Source organism: Scomber scombrus, chromosome 14 (assembly GCF_963691925.1).
Source record: "Scomber scombrus chromosome 14, fScoSco1.1, whole genome shotgun sequence".
NCBI classification, from domain to species: domain Eukaryota; kingdom Metazoa; phylum Chordata; class Actinopteri; order Scombriformes; family Scombridae; genus Scomber; species Scomber scombrus.
The window spans coordinates 26,792,119-26,806,091 of record NC_084983.1 but is presented as its reverse complement, the minus strand read 5'-3'; the positions used below and the strand labels follow the sequence as shown (position 1 = coordinate 26,806,091).

The 13,973-nt window shown below is 39.1% G+C and overlaps 1 protein-coding gene across 1 annotated transcript in view; it reads left to right on the top strand.

Moving 5' to 3' along the window:
* Positions 1-13,973, top strand: part of gemin5 (gem (nuclear organelle) associated protein 5) — a 31,822-nt gene that overhangs the window by 14,715 nt on the left and 3,134 nt on the right. The window contains exons 12-25 of the mRNA XM_062433274.1: positions 256-329; positions 803-984; positions 1,534-1,673; positions 1,967-2,138; positions 2,807-3,028; positions 3,638-3,694; positions 4,851-4,970; positions 5,947-6,042; positions 6,195-6,332; positions 7,338-7,485; positions 10,744-10,863; positions 10,957-11,167; positions 11,367-11,651; positions 12,789-12,960. Of these exons, the coding sequence (XP_062289258.1) occupies positions 256-329; positions 803-984; positions 1,534-1,673; positions 1,967-2,138; positions 2,807-3,028; positions 3,638-3,694; positions 4,851-4,970; positions 5,947-6,042; positions 6,195-6,332; positions 7,338-7,485; positions 10,744-10,863; positions 10,957-11,167; positions 11,367-11,651; positions 12,789-12,960 (2,137 nt within the window). The remainder of the gene's footprint in view (positions 1-255; positions 330-802; positions 985-1,533; positions 1,674-1,966; positions 2,139-2,806; positions 3,029-3,637; positions 3,695-4,850; positions 4,971-5,946; positions 6,043-6,194; positions 6,333-7,337; positions 7,486-10,743; positions 10,864-10,956; positions 11,168-11,366; positions 11,652-12,788; positions 12,961-13,973) is intronic.

Here is a 13,973-nt window from a genome sequence, read left to right as displayed (position 1 = left end):
TCTGTCTGCTCTCACTGTCCTCTCACATACCTGCACACACGGTTCATATCGCCTTTAGCAAACCGGGAGCGTCTGTCAGCTGCACTCACACCTGACAAAGGCACCTCCAGGTGGAGCGCAGACCAAGGAGAACTCAACATGAGGAGTAGCGTGTTCATGTTTTAACGGTGCAGATCCTGCGGCTTTGTGTCAGTAGCAGAATGTAAACGCAGGTGATCTGTATACGTTATGAAGGTGAGCTCTGCTTCCCAACAGCACAAACTGTCTCCACATACCGACCTCAGATGGAAGCCAGATGGGAAAGTGGTCGCCATCGGCAACGAGGACGGGTGAGTGAACGGGCAGGCCTGACCCGTCTCAGCCTGTAGAGTCTGCTGACAGTGTTCAGCCTGCAGGCTGCAGAGTAATGGATCAGTACTCTGATAACTAGGTCACATTATGAGCTACTACTACTTCTACTACTACTACTACTACTACTACTACTACTACTACTACTACTTCTACTACTATTACTACTACTACTGCTGCTACTACTAGTACTGCTAGTACTACTGCTACTAATACTACTGCTAATACTACTGCTACTACTACTACCATTACTGTCTGCTACTAATACTACTACTACTACTATGTTCTTGTCATTTAGTTTCAAAAGAGCAGATATCATTTTCTTCAAAACAGCCAATATTTAAGAAACTTTTTCTATCACTTCTATCTTGTCTTTTTTCCCCCTCATTTTAAATACATTTACTGATTTTTCTTTCTTTTTTGCACATGTCTGACTTCCTGCTCTGTGCTGCAGGTGCATTGATGTATACGAGGCTCCCAGTCTGAGGCTGCTGTGCAGCATCCAGCAGCATCACAAGATCATCAACACGCTCCGCTGGCATCACGACCACAGCGCTGCCTCAGAGCTGCACTTCCTCCTGGCTTCAGGCTCCAGCAACGCCATCGTCTACGTACACGACCTCCGCTCAGTCATAGGTGGGACGAGATGTTCACTCACTAACCCTGTCTGAGGAATTTAACCTGGAAAGCACACAAATCTGAATAATAATGATAATAATAATGATAATAATAACTTTATTTATATAGCACCTTTCATTCAATAAATGCAGCTCAAAGTGCTTTACAACCTAATAAATAAAGTGTTTTTCATAAAAGGAACATAACATTTAAAAAAAGAACAGAAAAGAAAGAGGAAAGAAATAAAACAAATGTAATATTAGATGGAATATAATATTAAGAATAACCATAAAATTATAGAGCGTTAAAGTCGAATAAAAACTGCATCAAAGTGAGTAGATAAGTTTTGAGATTTGATTTGATTATTACACATCAAACATTTATTTTGTGTGTTTGTGTTTGAAAGTCTCCAAAATAACTGTAAGAAGTCACAAACTACAGTAGAAGTAAAAGCTACGTTATTAATATATAAGCAGTTATTTAGGGAGGAACATCACATCTTAGTTCTGTAACCCTTTTTAAAGAGCTCAGCAGGTATTTGAAGGCATCATTTTGTTATTCACACAGAGAATCCTCCGGAGAGCCCTGCGGTGTTGACGGAGCCGTACCGCCGGCTGTGTGGTCACACAAATAAAATCACCAGCATGGCTTGGAGTCCGCACCACGACGCCCGGCTGGTCACCGTCTCGTACGACGGCACAGCGCAGGTCAGTAGAGGGCCGCAGATAGTGGGGAAATCACAATGAACAAACAAGTATAAACATATGTGTTTTATAAATGAATAGTTACTGGTGCATTCAAATAAACCAGTCTTTAATAGGAGAGTGTTTATCCCAGCATGACACCTCCCAAAATAGACTGTGACTTATACACCGATGTGACTTATACACCAGTTTTTATAATATATGATTTTGTGGTACATTTAGTGAGATCTGTCTTGCCTTGTTTATCATTCTTCCTTAAAGCAGAAGGTTTCCTCTCATTAATCTGTTGTGTTCAGGTGTGGGACGTTCTGCAGGAGGAAGCTGTCTCTAACTATCGGGGTCACGTCGGTTACCTTTTATCTGTCGACTGGTCGCCCGTCGACCCCGATGTGATCTGGACCGGAGGAAAAGACTTCACCCTGCAGGAGTGGAGAGTCTCCAAGCAGGAGTTCACTAAACCGCCTAAAGGTGAGAATCATGTCACCAACTCCTCCAGCATTTAATAATAATAATAATAATAATAACTTAATTTGTAGAGCAGCTTTAATACAATAAATGCAGCTTAAAGTGCTTCACATTAAAGAGCCTAAATGCAGCATGAGTCATATTGCTTTTGATTAAGAATTCAATTGTTTATAATCTTTTTTTTCTATTTTATTGTATTTGTTTTGATGTTTTAAAATGTTCATCTTCTTATTTTTCTATTTTATTTTAAGCTATTTTATTATTATCTCCTTATCAATTATATTTGTCTGTTTCTTTTGTCTTTTAATCTATTTTTTAACCAAGTTTTAATCCAACTTTTATTAAACTTGATCTTTTATTTTTTATTTTTAATCTATTTTAACCTAGTTTCTTTTTACTATAGCTTTTAATAAACCTTTTCTCTTATTCGTTCTTATTTTACTTATTTCATTTTTACTTATTTTATTGACATTTTTTAATCATTGTGATTTTCTCTTGCGTACATTGGTCTCAATTTTTGTACTTTTTATTTTTTTGTTTGTGTTTTATTCCTTTTCTTTATGTCTCTTTGAACTTTGACCTACATTAACCTGGATGAAAGCTGCTGTATAAATAAAGTTTGATTGATAAAAGCCAGTTAAACATCAGTTTCTCTGCTCTCGTCCTCTCAGGGAAAAAGACGGTGGACTTGTTGGAGAAGGTGAAGGCCAACCCCAAACTGAAGAGGAAGAACAAGAAGTCATCGGGGGCATCGGGGGCCGCCGGAGCGACGCCTCCTCCGCCAGAGATGAACGGAGAGTCTGTTAGAGGAGGAGAGAAGACAGGACAGGAGCCGTCTGATGAAGACGAGAAAGATGAAGTCAGCTCCACTAACAGCTCCATACCTCCATCAGGTAACGGAGGACTAAACACACTCGCCTAGGGGGGTGGAATTCCAGGAATGTTCAAAGTTGGGAACAGGAATTAATGGGAATATATGGGAATGCATGGGAATTAATGGGAATGTATGTGAGTTAATGGGAATATATGGGAAATAATGGGAATATATGGGGAATATATGGGAAATAATGGGAATATATGGGAATGCATGGGAATATATGGGAAATAATGGGAATATATGGGAATGCATGGGAAATAATGGCAATATATGGGAATATATGGGAAATAATGGGAATATATGAGAATATATGGGAAATAATGGGAATATATGAGAATGCATTGGAAATAATGGGAATATATGGGAATGCATGGGAATATATGAGAATATTTAAGACATATATGGGAATATAGGTTTGTATACAGTTGATTAGCCAAAATGTCCAGTTAATTTCCATATATTTCCACAAATTCCCCAGCTTAACTTCCCATGGAAGATTGCTGGAAATTTACCAGAAACTTTCCTGCCCCTTTGCAACCGTACACATGACCGATTTCATAAAGAATGAGATTATTGTGACCTTTTTAAAGTGTGACGTTAACTTGACTCTGAAATGTCTCATCAGCTGCTCTCGAGCCGTACAGACGACCGGCCGCTGCAGTAAAGAGCAAAGACAAAGCAGGTAAATAATTCTCATGTGATAAAGTAACTTTGACCCAATTAAAGTTACTTAACCTTTGTGTCGTCCTCCCGGGTCAAATTGACCCCGTCTGTTTTGACTGTTCCTTCCTTCCTCCCTCCCTACTCCTGTCTTTCTTACCTTCCTCTCTTTCCTTTCTTCCTTCCTTGTGTCCTTCCTACCTCCCTCCCTCCTTCTTTCCTTCCCTCCTTCCTTCCTTCTTTCCTTCCTCATCCCTTTTCTTCCTTCCTTCTGTCCTTCCTCCCTCTCTCCTTCTTTCCTTCATTCCTCACTTCCTTCTTTCCTCCCCATTACCTTCTTTCTTTCCTCTGTCCTCCCCTCCTTCCTTCCTCCCTCCTTTCCTTCCTCCCTTCCTTCTTTCCTCCCTCCTTTCCTTCCTTCTTCCTTCCTTCCTCCCTTCCTCCTTTCCTTCCTTCCTTCTTCCTCCCTTCCTCCCTCCTTTCCTTCCTTCTTCCTCCCTTCCTTCCTTGACTCAAGGACAACAGGAGGGTTAATTGAGTGTAATATATCATTTTCTCCCTCTGAAATTATGTGTTCCCTCCCAATTCATGTCCTTGTCATGTTTTGGGAGGGTGGAAATATTGTTCATGCATTATTCCCGCAACGCAAACTTAAACCCTACCTTTTTAATTTAGCTTTCAATTGAATTTTATTTATCTTTTATTTTCTATTTAAGCCTGTTTTTACTACTTGGACTCTTCTGTTTATTCTATTTTATTTTCTTCTTCATAACTCACCTTCTATATGTCTGTTTTACTTCTTTACTTTTACTCTTTTACTTCCTAACATCTGCAGTTTTACTCTGACTTTATTTTACTCTTTTACCTTTTTACGTATTTTTTATCTTTTATTAATCTTTCATTCGCTATTTATTTAATTTTATTTATTTACATGCTTATCCTACCTCTGCTGGTTCCTCTTTGCAGATTCTTGAGAGTTATGATAGTTTCCTGAGTTCCTGTTTTTAATGATTTATTTTTCGTAAAAAATGTTACTAAAATAAAGTGTGTGTGTGTGTGTGTGTGTGTGTGTGTGTGTGTGTGTGTGTGTGTGTGTGTGTGTGTGTGTGTGTGTGTGTGTGTGTGTGTGTGTGTGTGTGTGTGTGTGTGTGTGTGTGTGTGTGTGTGTGTGTGTCCAGACTTGCTGAAGAGGAAGAAGCCTCGCTCCATGCTGCCTGTCAGTACTTCCATGGATCATCGCCCCAAAGATGAGCTGCTGCAGGACTGCATCACTCTGGCCTCCGTCAAACACAGCGAAGGTACTAATAGAATAAAATGTCCAGAAGGTTTAACTGTGTTTTATTTTAAGGAGGTCGCTAAAAGCCAGGAAGGAAAGAAAGAAAGGACAGATGGAAGGAAGGAAGGAAAGATGAAAGGAAGGAAGGAAAGATGGATGGAAGAGAAGACAGGAAGGAAAGATGGAAGGAAGGAAGAGAAGACAGGAAGGAAAGATGGAAGGAAGTAAGGGTGGATGGAAAGATGGAAGGAAGAGAAGCCAGGAAGGAAAGAAAGAAAGGACAGGAAGGAAAGATGGAAGGAAGAGAAGACAGGAAGGAAAGATGGAAGGAAGGAAGAGAAGACAGGAAGGAAAGATGGAAGGAAGGAAGGAAGGGAAGATGGAAGGAAGGAAGGAAAGATGGAAGGAAGAGAAGCCAGGAAGGAAAGAAAGAAAGGACAGATGGAAGGAAGGAAGAGAAGACAGGAAGGAAAGATGGATGGAAGGAAGGAAGAGAGAAAGAAAGAAAGAAAGGACAGATGGAAGGAAGTAAGGGCGGATGGAAAGATGGAAGGAAAAGAAGACAGGAAGGAAAGTGGGCCAGATTGGACTCCTTGCTATGGTAACGACTGCTGACTTTCAGCAAACCAGTAAATTCTGCCTCTGAAACTGAAGACCAAGGGCCCGACTGATACTGGATTTTAGGGGCCGATGCCGATACCGATATTGGGGAACAAAAAAATTCCAATATGGAAACATTGGCTGATAATGTTATATGTCCAGAATATATACATACACACTTTTTTTTTAGCAATGGCCAAAAAAAAAAATCAGTAAATGCAGGATTAAAGGTAGATTTTTGCCATTTTCGTGTGGACAAGTTAATTGACTTGACTGTGTGTGTGTGTGTGTGTGTGTGTGTGTGTGTGTGTGTGTGTGTGTGTGTGTGTGTGTGTGTGTGTGTGTGTGTGTGTGTGTGTGTGTGTGTGTGTGTGTGTGTGTGTGTGTGTGTGCTCCAGCGCCCCCTGCAGGTTGTGTCCCAGGTCAGGGAGAGCACATCCATCTGGGTCTCTTCACTGACCGACAGGCTCTGCATCGCATGTTTGAAGCAGAAGGTTTGTTGTTGTTTTTATTTTCATCCTTTTTTCCTTTAGTTGTAAATCTACTGTTCATATTCTGACTCTTAATTAGTCTTTTAAAAATAGTCTGATATACTCGTGATGAATGAATGAGTGTGTTCTTCATGCCGTCTGTCTGGTTTCCTCAGAGGAGAGTCACGTGGAGGCGGGTCACTTTGAGACCGTGGTGTACCTGCGGCTGTGGAGCGGTGACCTGGAGGGGGCGCTGCAGCTCGCTACGGAGAAAGGAGAGCTGAATGATCACCTGATCTCCATCGCTCCCATGGGTGACGACTCCTTTACATTCAGCATCTCATGTTTAGACTCATAGATGATGCAGAATGATCAGGCAAAATGGATAAAAATGAAAAAAGAGAGGGATTTATTTTACATATTTGTCATTCGAGAAGAAAATTAGTTTTAAGTTGCTGCATCTTACCAGGATTATTATAAGTAACTAAAATTATAACTAAATACTATTAATTTAGTGTCTCAATACAAAGAGATACTAAATTAATATTCTGATGTAAGTTTTTGAATACAATTCTTATATTAATTTGACTTTCTCGTCATTTTGACTTTAACTCAGCTGCTCTGACTCATTTATTAGATGTTGTTTTTTTATTTAGTTTTTCAATTTGCTTTTTATTTAATTTCAGTTTAGTTTTAGTGAGTTTAACAAGTGATGAAGTTGAGTTCTTATTTTGAGGAATTGACTAGTTTTAGTTTAATTTTGTTTAGTTTTAGTTTCATTTAATTTAGTTTTAGTTTCATTTAATTTAGTTTGAGATTTTCATGTATTAGGAGGAAAGCTTTGATTTGTAGAATCATTTTCCGCCTTTAACGAAACGACAACGAAGCTGATTTTATGTGCAGTTCACTTTAGTTTTAGTTAGTTTAACAAGTGATTTAGTTTAATTTTATTTAGTTTTAGTTTTGCAGGTATTAGGAAGAAAAGTCTTATCTGCAGTTCAGTTTAGTTTTAGTTAGTTTTGCATTGTTCATTGTAGTTTTTATCTTTATTTCAGTTAACTAAAAGATTTTTTCACTGCTAGTTTTAGTTTTAGTTAACTATATTAACCCTGCTCTGACTTCATCTTTAGTAACCTGTAAATCTGTCAGATCTCTCCGTGATACTGAAATCAACACAAACTTTTCCTGCACTTCTCCGACTCTTGTGTAATTATAGTGTGTCCTGATTTGAAGTTAAAAAGATGATGAAATACATGAGGAGGCTTTCTGTGAAGACACTGATTTAGTGTGTTTTTGTCGTCCCCCCCCCCCCCCTCTAGCTGGGTTTGAGGTGTGGAGTCGGACGGTGGAGGCGTACGTGAAGCAGCTGTGTCTGCAGGAGCAGTACCTGAAGGCATCGTCTCACCTGCTGTCAATCAACAGGCTGTACGAGGCCGTCGACCTGCTGCGCTCACACAAGCTCTACAGGTTCAACCTCTCTCTATGTCGACCCTTATTCACTGTGTGTGTTTATAATGGTGCTAAATTAATGTGCTTAATCTTATCTCATCAAACTTTATACAGCAGCTTTAATTCAGGTTAATAATGTAGTTTAAAGTGTTTTACAGCTGATTGATAAACTGATAATGAGACAGAACAAGTGATAACATAAAGAAAAGGAATAAAAACAAAGAGACAAATGCAATCAAGAGAAAATGAGAATAATAAAAATGTAATAAAAAGAGGTTTAGGATGTTTAATAAAAATCTAAACTGAGAGAAAATAAAAAATAAGAGAATAAAAGAACAGGTTTATCAAAAGTTAGAGTAAAAAAAGTAAGTTAAAATAGATTAAAAAAGACAAAACAAAAGTAAAATGAAATGCAAGAGATAGAGTTTATTAGAATTAGGTTAAAAAAAATTAAAAAGACAAAAGAAACAGAGACGAATAAAATTGATAAGAAGGTTAAAAAAAATATAGAATGATAGTAATAATAAAATAATATAAAATAAAGTAGAATAAAACTTTAAAACATGAAAACAAATAAAATTACAGTAGACGATAAAAATGCAATATAAAAGATTTAGGATGTATAATAAAAATCTAAAATGAGAGAAAATTAAAAATAAGAGACATGTTTATTAAGTTAAGAGTAAAAAAACTACATTAAAAAAAATTAAACAGACAAAGGAAACCGATGAATAACACTGATAAGAAATATAAAATTATAGTAATTAAATAACATAATATACAGTAGAATAAAATGTTAAAAAATTAAAACAAATAAAATAAAAGTAGACAAAAAAACCCAATAATAATATAATTATTTTATAGAATTTTATTTTTCCTTTTATTGTTAAACAACATAACAATCACACATAATAAACATCTATCACAACTATTCAGACAACAATGACAGTATCATCTCTGGCTGTTAAAATAATATAAAATAACAGTTAAAATATGTATTAATAGGAGTAAAGAGAAAGAAATACAATTGGTTAGAAAGAGAAGAAAAGGGGAAAAGGAAGTGGAAGGGGGGGCAATGTATGATTAAGGCAAAGTGTAATGCTAAGGAAGAAAAAAATAAATAATAATATATAATATAATTCTTAATCAAACGTCAGGCTGCTCTCATGACCCAGGCTTCTTGCTCAATATACTAATTTATTTGTTGTTGTTTTTTTCCATTTGAGTCTTTTTTTAGTCTCACAGTAAACAATCGGTAGTAGAGCGTCAGTAGAGCTTTAGTAGAGCTTTAGTAGAGCTTTAGTAGAGCTTTAGTAGAGCTTCAGTAGAGCTTCAGTAGAGCGTCAGTAGAGCTTTAGTAGAGCTTCAGTAGAGCTTCAGTAGAGCTTCAGTAGAGCTTTAGTAGAGCTTCAATAGAGCTTTAGTTGAGCTTCAGTAGAGCTTCAGTAGAGCTTTAGTAGAGCTTCAGTAGAGCTTCAGTAGAGCTTTAGTAGAGCTTCAGTAGAGCTTCAGTAGAGCTTTAGTAGAGCTTTAGTAGAGCTTCAGTAGAGCTTCAGTAGAGCTTCAGTAGAGCTTTAGTAGAGCTTCAGTAGAGCTTTAGTAGAGCTTCAGTAGAGCTTCAGTAGAGCGTCAGTAGAGCTTCAGTAGAGCTTCAGTAGAGCTTTAGTAGAGCTTCAGTAGAGCTTTAGTAGAGCTTCAGTAGAGCTTCAGTAGAGCTTTAGTAGAGCTTCAGTAGAGCTTTAGCAGAGCTTCAGTAGAGCGTCAGTAGAGCGTCAGTAGAGCGTCAGTAGAGCGTCAGTAGAGCGTCAGTAGAGCTTCAGTAGAGCGTCAGTAGAGCGTCAGTAGAGCGTCAGTAGAGCGTCAGTAGAGCGTCAGTAGAGCGTCAGTAGAGCGTCAGTAGAGCTTCAGTAGAGCTTCAGTAGAGCGTCAGTAGAGCTTCAGTAGAGCTTCAGTAGAGCGTCAGTAGAGCTTTAGTAGAGCTTTAGTAGAGCTTCAGTAGAGCTTCAGTAGAGCTTTAGTAGAGCTTCAGTAGAGCTTTAGCAGAGCTTCAGTAGAGCGTCAGTAGAGCGTCAGTAGAGCTTCAGTAGAGCTTCAGTAGAGCGTCAGTAGAGCTTCAGTAGAGCGTCAGTAGAGCGTCAGTAGAGCGTCAGTAGAGCGTCAGTAGAGCGTCAGTAGAGCTTCAGTAGAGCTTCAGTAGAGCTTCAGTAGAGCTTCAGTAGAGCTTTAGTAGAGCTTTAGTAGAGCTTCAATAGAGCTTTAGTTGAGCTTCAATAGAGCTTTAGTAGAGCTTTAGTAGAGCTTCAGTAGAGCTTTAGTAGAGCTTTAGTAGAGCTTCAGTAGAGCTTCAGTAGAGCTTCAGTAGAGCTATAGTAGAGCTTTAGTAGAGCTTCAGTAGAGCTTTAGTAGAGCTTTAGTAGAGCGTCAGTAGAGCTTCAGTAGAGCTTTAGTAGAGCTTCAGTAGAGCTTCAGTAGAGTTTCAGTAGAGCTTTAGTAGAGCTTTAGTAGAGCTTCAGTAGAGCTTCAGTAGAGCTTTAGTAGAGCTTCAGTAGAGCTTTAGCAGAGCTTCAGTAGAGCGTCAGTAGAGCGTCAGTAGAGCTTCAGTAGAGCTTCAGTAGAGCGTCAGTAGAGCTTCAGTAGAGCGTCAGTAGAGCGTCAGTAGAGCTTCAGTAGAGCGTCAGTAGAGCGTCAGTAGAGCGTCAGTAGAGCTTCAGTAGAGCTTCAGTAGAGCTTTAGTAGAGCTTCAATAGAGCTTTAGTTGAGCTTCAATAGAGCTTTAGTTGAGCTTTAGTAGAGCTTTAGTAGAGCTTCAGTAGAGCTTTAGTAGAGCTTTAGTAGAGCTTCAGTAGAGCTTCAGTAGAGCTTCAGTAGAGCTATAGTAGAGCTTCAGTAGAGCTTTAGTAGAGCTTTAGTAGAGCGTCAGTAGAGCTTCAGTAGAGCTTTAGTAGAGCTTCAGTAGAGCTTCAGTAGAGTTTCAGTAGAGCTTTAGTAGAGCTTTAGTAGAGCTTCAATAGAGCTTTAGTTGAGCTTCAATAGAGCTTTAGTTGAGCTTTAGTAGAGCTTTAGTAGAGCTTTAGTAGAGCTTTAGTAGAGCTTCAGTAGAGCTTTAGTAGAGCTTCAGTAGAGCTTTAGTAGAGCTTTAGTAGAGCTTCAGTAGAGCTTCAGTAGAGCTTCAGTAGAGCTTTAGTAGAGCTTTAGTAGAGCTTTAGTAGAGCTTCAGTAGAGCATCAGTAGAGTATTAGTAAAGTGTATTAAGGTTGTTGTTGTGCTTTATTTCAGGGAGGCCATCGCTCTGGTCAAAGCTCGGCTGCCGGAGGACGAGCCGGTCCTGAAGGAGCTTTACACCGTCTGGGCCTCGGCGCTGGAGAGAGACGGACATTTCTCTGCTGCTGCTAAATGGTGAGAACTGGAAGGAATCAACTCTAGCTTCCTCTAGCTTCTAATAAACAGAGTATTTAAATTAACCATTTCTTTCTTTGTTTAATCTCCTAGCTACGTGGCTGCCGGCGCTAGCTTCGACGCAGCCAAAGTCATCGCCCGGAAGAACGACGTTTCCTCGCTGAGGACGGCGGCCATCTTGGCGAGGATCTCCGGGGAAACGGCTCTGGCTCAGTCGCTGGCGCTGCGCTGTGCTAAAGATCTGGCTGCTGCTCAGGACTGGGTCCCAGCTCAGGAGGTGCTGAGCTCCCAGGACAGTCTGCTGGTCAGTGGAGCAAATACCTGAACACTAAAGTCAACATTCATTTACTATTAAAGGGTCTCAGGCCAAGAACTGAGAGATAAGATAAGATATGATAAGATAAGACATAAGATGCCTTTATTAGTCCCACAATGGGGATATTTGCATTATTACAGCAGCATTATTATTGAATATAAAGTAAATGTCTTGGATGTTGTTTCAGGTCCACAGGCTTCACCTCTGTGTGGCGGAGCTGCTTTCTGCTGTTCTGGCTCCAGTCGTTCCTCAGTCCTGCGTCTCCAGTCACGCCTGGACGAGGACGATGACGACGACGACATCACCGCCGGGCGAGCGACGCGTCCGCCTGCAGGACCGAGTGAGAGGAGTGTGGAAGCAGCAGTTTGGTGTTTCTCAGGACTCGGCAGGTCATCGTAGCGTCAGAGCTTTGCTGCAGGAGCTGAAGTCTGCAGAGAGTCCGACGCCCACCGCCAGCGTTCCTCTCAGACAGGTAAACAGTAAACAGGCTGTTATTAGTTTATAATGATTAATAAAACATCACTTTATAAACTTAGAGGCATTAAAGGGATTTAAGTAGGATGTCAAGTATACTTATAGTTTGATGTTGTTTATTCTGCATCTTTCAGAACTTCTTAGTAGTTTTATTGTCATTATTTTGAGGATCAGACAACAATATAACAATATTTAGAACAATTAAAAAATAATTTAAGACTTTAAAGCTTTGCATTTGTGCTTCTTGTCAAATGTTTCGTGTTACTAAGTAATTACTCTTTTTTTTTTAATTTTAATTTATTTACATTTTTTATTTTGTTGGTTTGCACTTTTCTTCACTTTGCTTTGCATCCGTCTTTTTTCTGCACAATAAAAATAAATTAAACGACACATTCAAACATAAATGTAGATGATTTTTTTAAAAAGTATATTTTACCTTTTTAATCTATTTTAACCTATTTTTTTATTTAACTTTTAATAGTTTTTTTCTTAGTCTCTTTTATTTTTTATTCATTTATTTTTTCTAATTTATTTTACTTTATTAAAACATTTTTGTAAACATTGGTATTCTTATTTTCTCTTGTGTGCATTAGTCTAATTTTTTTTCTTTGTTTTTATTCCTTTTCTTCATGTCGTCACTTTGTTCTGTCTTATTATCAGCTTGTCAATCAGCTGTGAATCAAATCACTTAAAGCACGAACTCTCATCACAAAACTTCGGCAGAAAGCAGACGTTTCTTAAATCATTATTTATTAAACTATCTGTAGAAATGTTTTGTTTCTTCCTTTTGAGCTTTTCCAAATTCTCCTAAAACCATATTTTTAACCTTTCTGACGATATCGGACTCAATATTTCTGTCTAATAATTAATATTTTCTCAAGATGTTTGATGTAACTAGACAGAGAGATTTCATCTTTGCTGTCTCTCTCTCTCTCTCTCTCTCTCTCTCTCCCTCCCTCCCTCTTTATCTCTCTCTCTCTCTCTCCCTCTCTCTCTCCCTCTCTCTCTCCCTCCCTCCCTCCCTCCCTCTTTATCTCACTCTCTCCTTCTCTCTCTCCCTCTCTCTCTCTCTCTCTCTCCCTCCCTCCCTCTAACTCCCTCTTTCTCTCTATCCCTCCCTCTCTTCCTCCCTCAGGTGCTGATGTATTCATCCCTCCATCTGACCCGCTCTGTGTTGAGTTGGTTATCAGATGATGATGATGATGATGAGCAGGTGATGAAGGAGTTGTGGCGTTCGGTGTCTTGGTTCAGAGACTCAGGAAACTTCAGTGTGTCAGCAGAGATCTGCAGGATGCTTTTCCCTGAAGGTTCGTCTCAGTCCGTCATTCAGAAACCGGCTCAGCCTGTCATGTTTCAGTGTTTCAGTGTTTCAGTGTTTTCATTGATCCTGAGGATATTGTGTTGTGGTGATTTGGCGCCACCTGGTGGTCGCTGCTGGTTTTGGCAGTTTTGTTAAAAGGAAACTTTAGACCAATTTTAAGGATGAAAAAATAAGGTTAAAAATATAAAAGTCTTATTGGTACAAGAGACTCTGAGGAAGGCAGCTGTGCTTATACACGCTTTCTGTTTTTTGGTAAGGCTTTTTATTTTTAACCACTTTAGTGTCTGGAGTTGGATTTTGGGTTTAAGATTTTTATGCTACAGCCAATCCATAGATGTATCTCTCTCTATCTCTCTCTCTCTCTCTATCTCTCTTACTTTCTCCCGCTCCCTCTCTCTCTCTCTCTTTTCTCTCTCTCTCTCTCTCTCTGTCTCTCTCTCTGTCTCTATCTATTTCTTCCTCTCTTTCTCTCTCTTTTCTCTCTCTCTCTCTCTCTCTCTCTCCCTCCCTCCCTCTCTCTCTCTCTCTCTCTCTCTCTCTCTCTCTCTCTCTCTCTCTCTCTCTCTCTCTATCTCTATCTCTCTTACTTTCTCCCGCTCCCCCCCCCTCTCTCTCTCTCTCTCTCTATCTCTCTTACTTTCTCCCGCTCCCTCTCTCTCTCTCTGTCTCTATCTCTTTCTTCCTCTCTTTCTCTCTCTTACTTTCTCCCGTTTTTTGAACAGGCTTTTTATTTTTAACCACTTGACTGCCTTGGAGTTGGATTTTGTGTTCATATTTTTATGCTACAGCCAATCAATAGATAAGATCACATTTTTTTCCTTTTCATAATAGTCTTGTCCTCCTCTGAGAGAACCAGGTGTGCTCCTGTTTTTATTCCTTTCTGCTGAACTTTACAACAAGTTTAAAGCAGGACGTCTCCTAAAAAAAACACCATTTTTTTTCTAAATAGGGTTTTGACAAATTGTGTAAAATGTTACAAAACAGTGTTGTGTTGCTAAA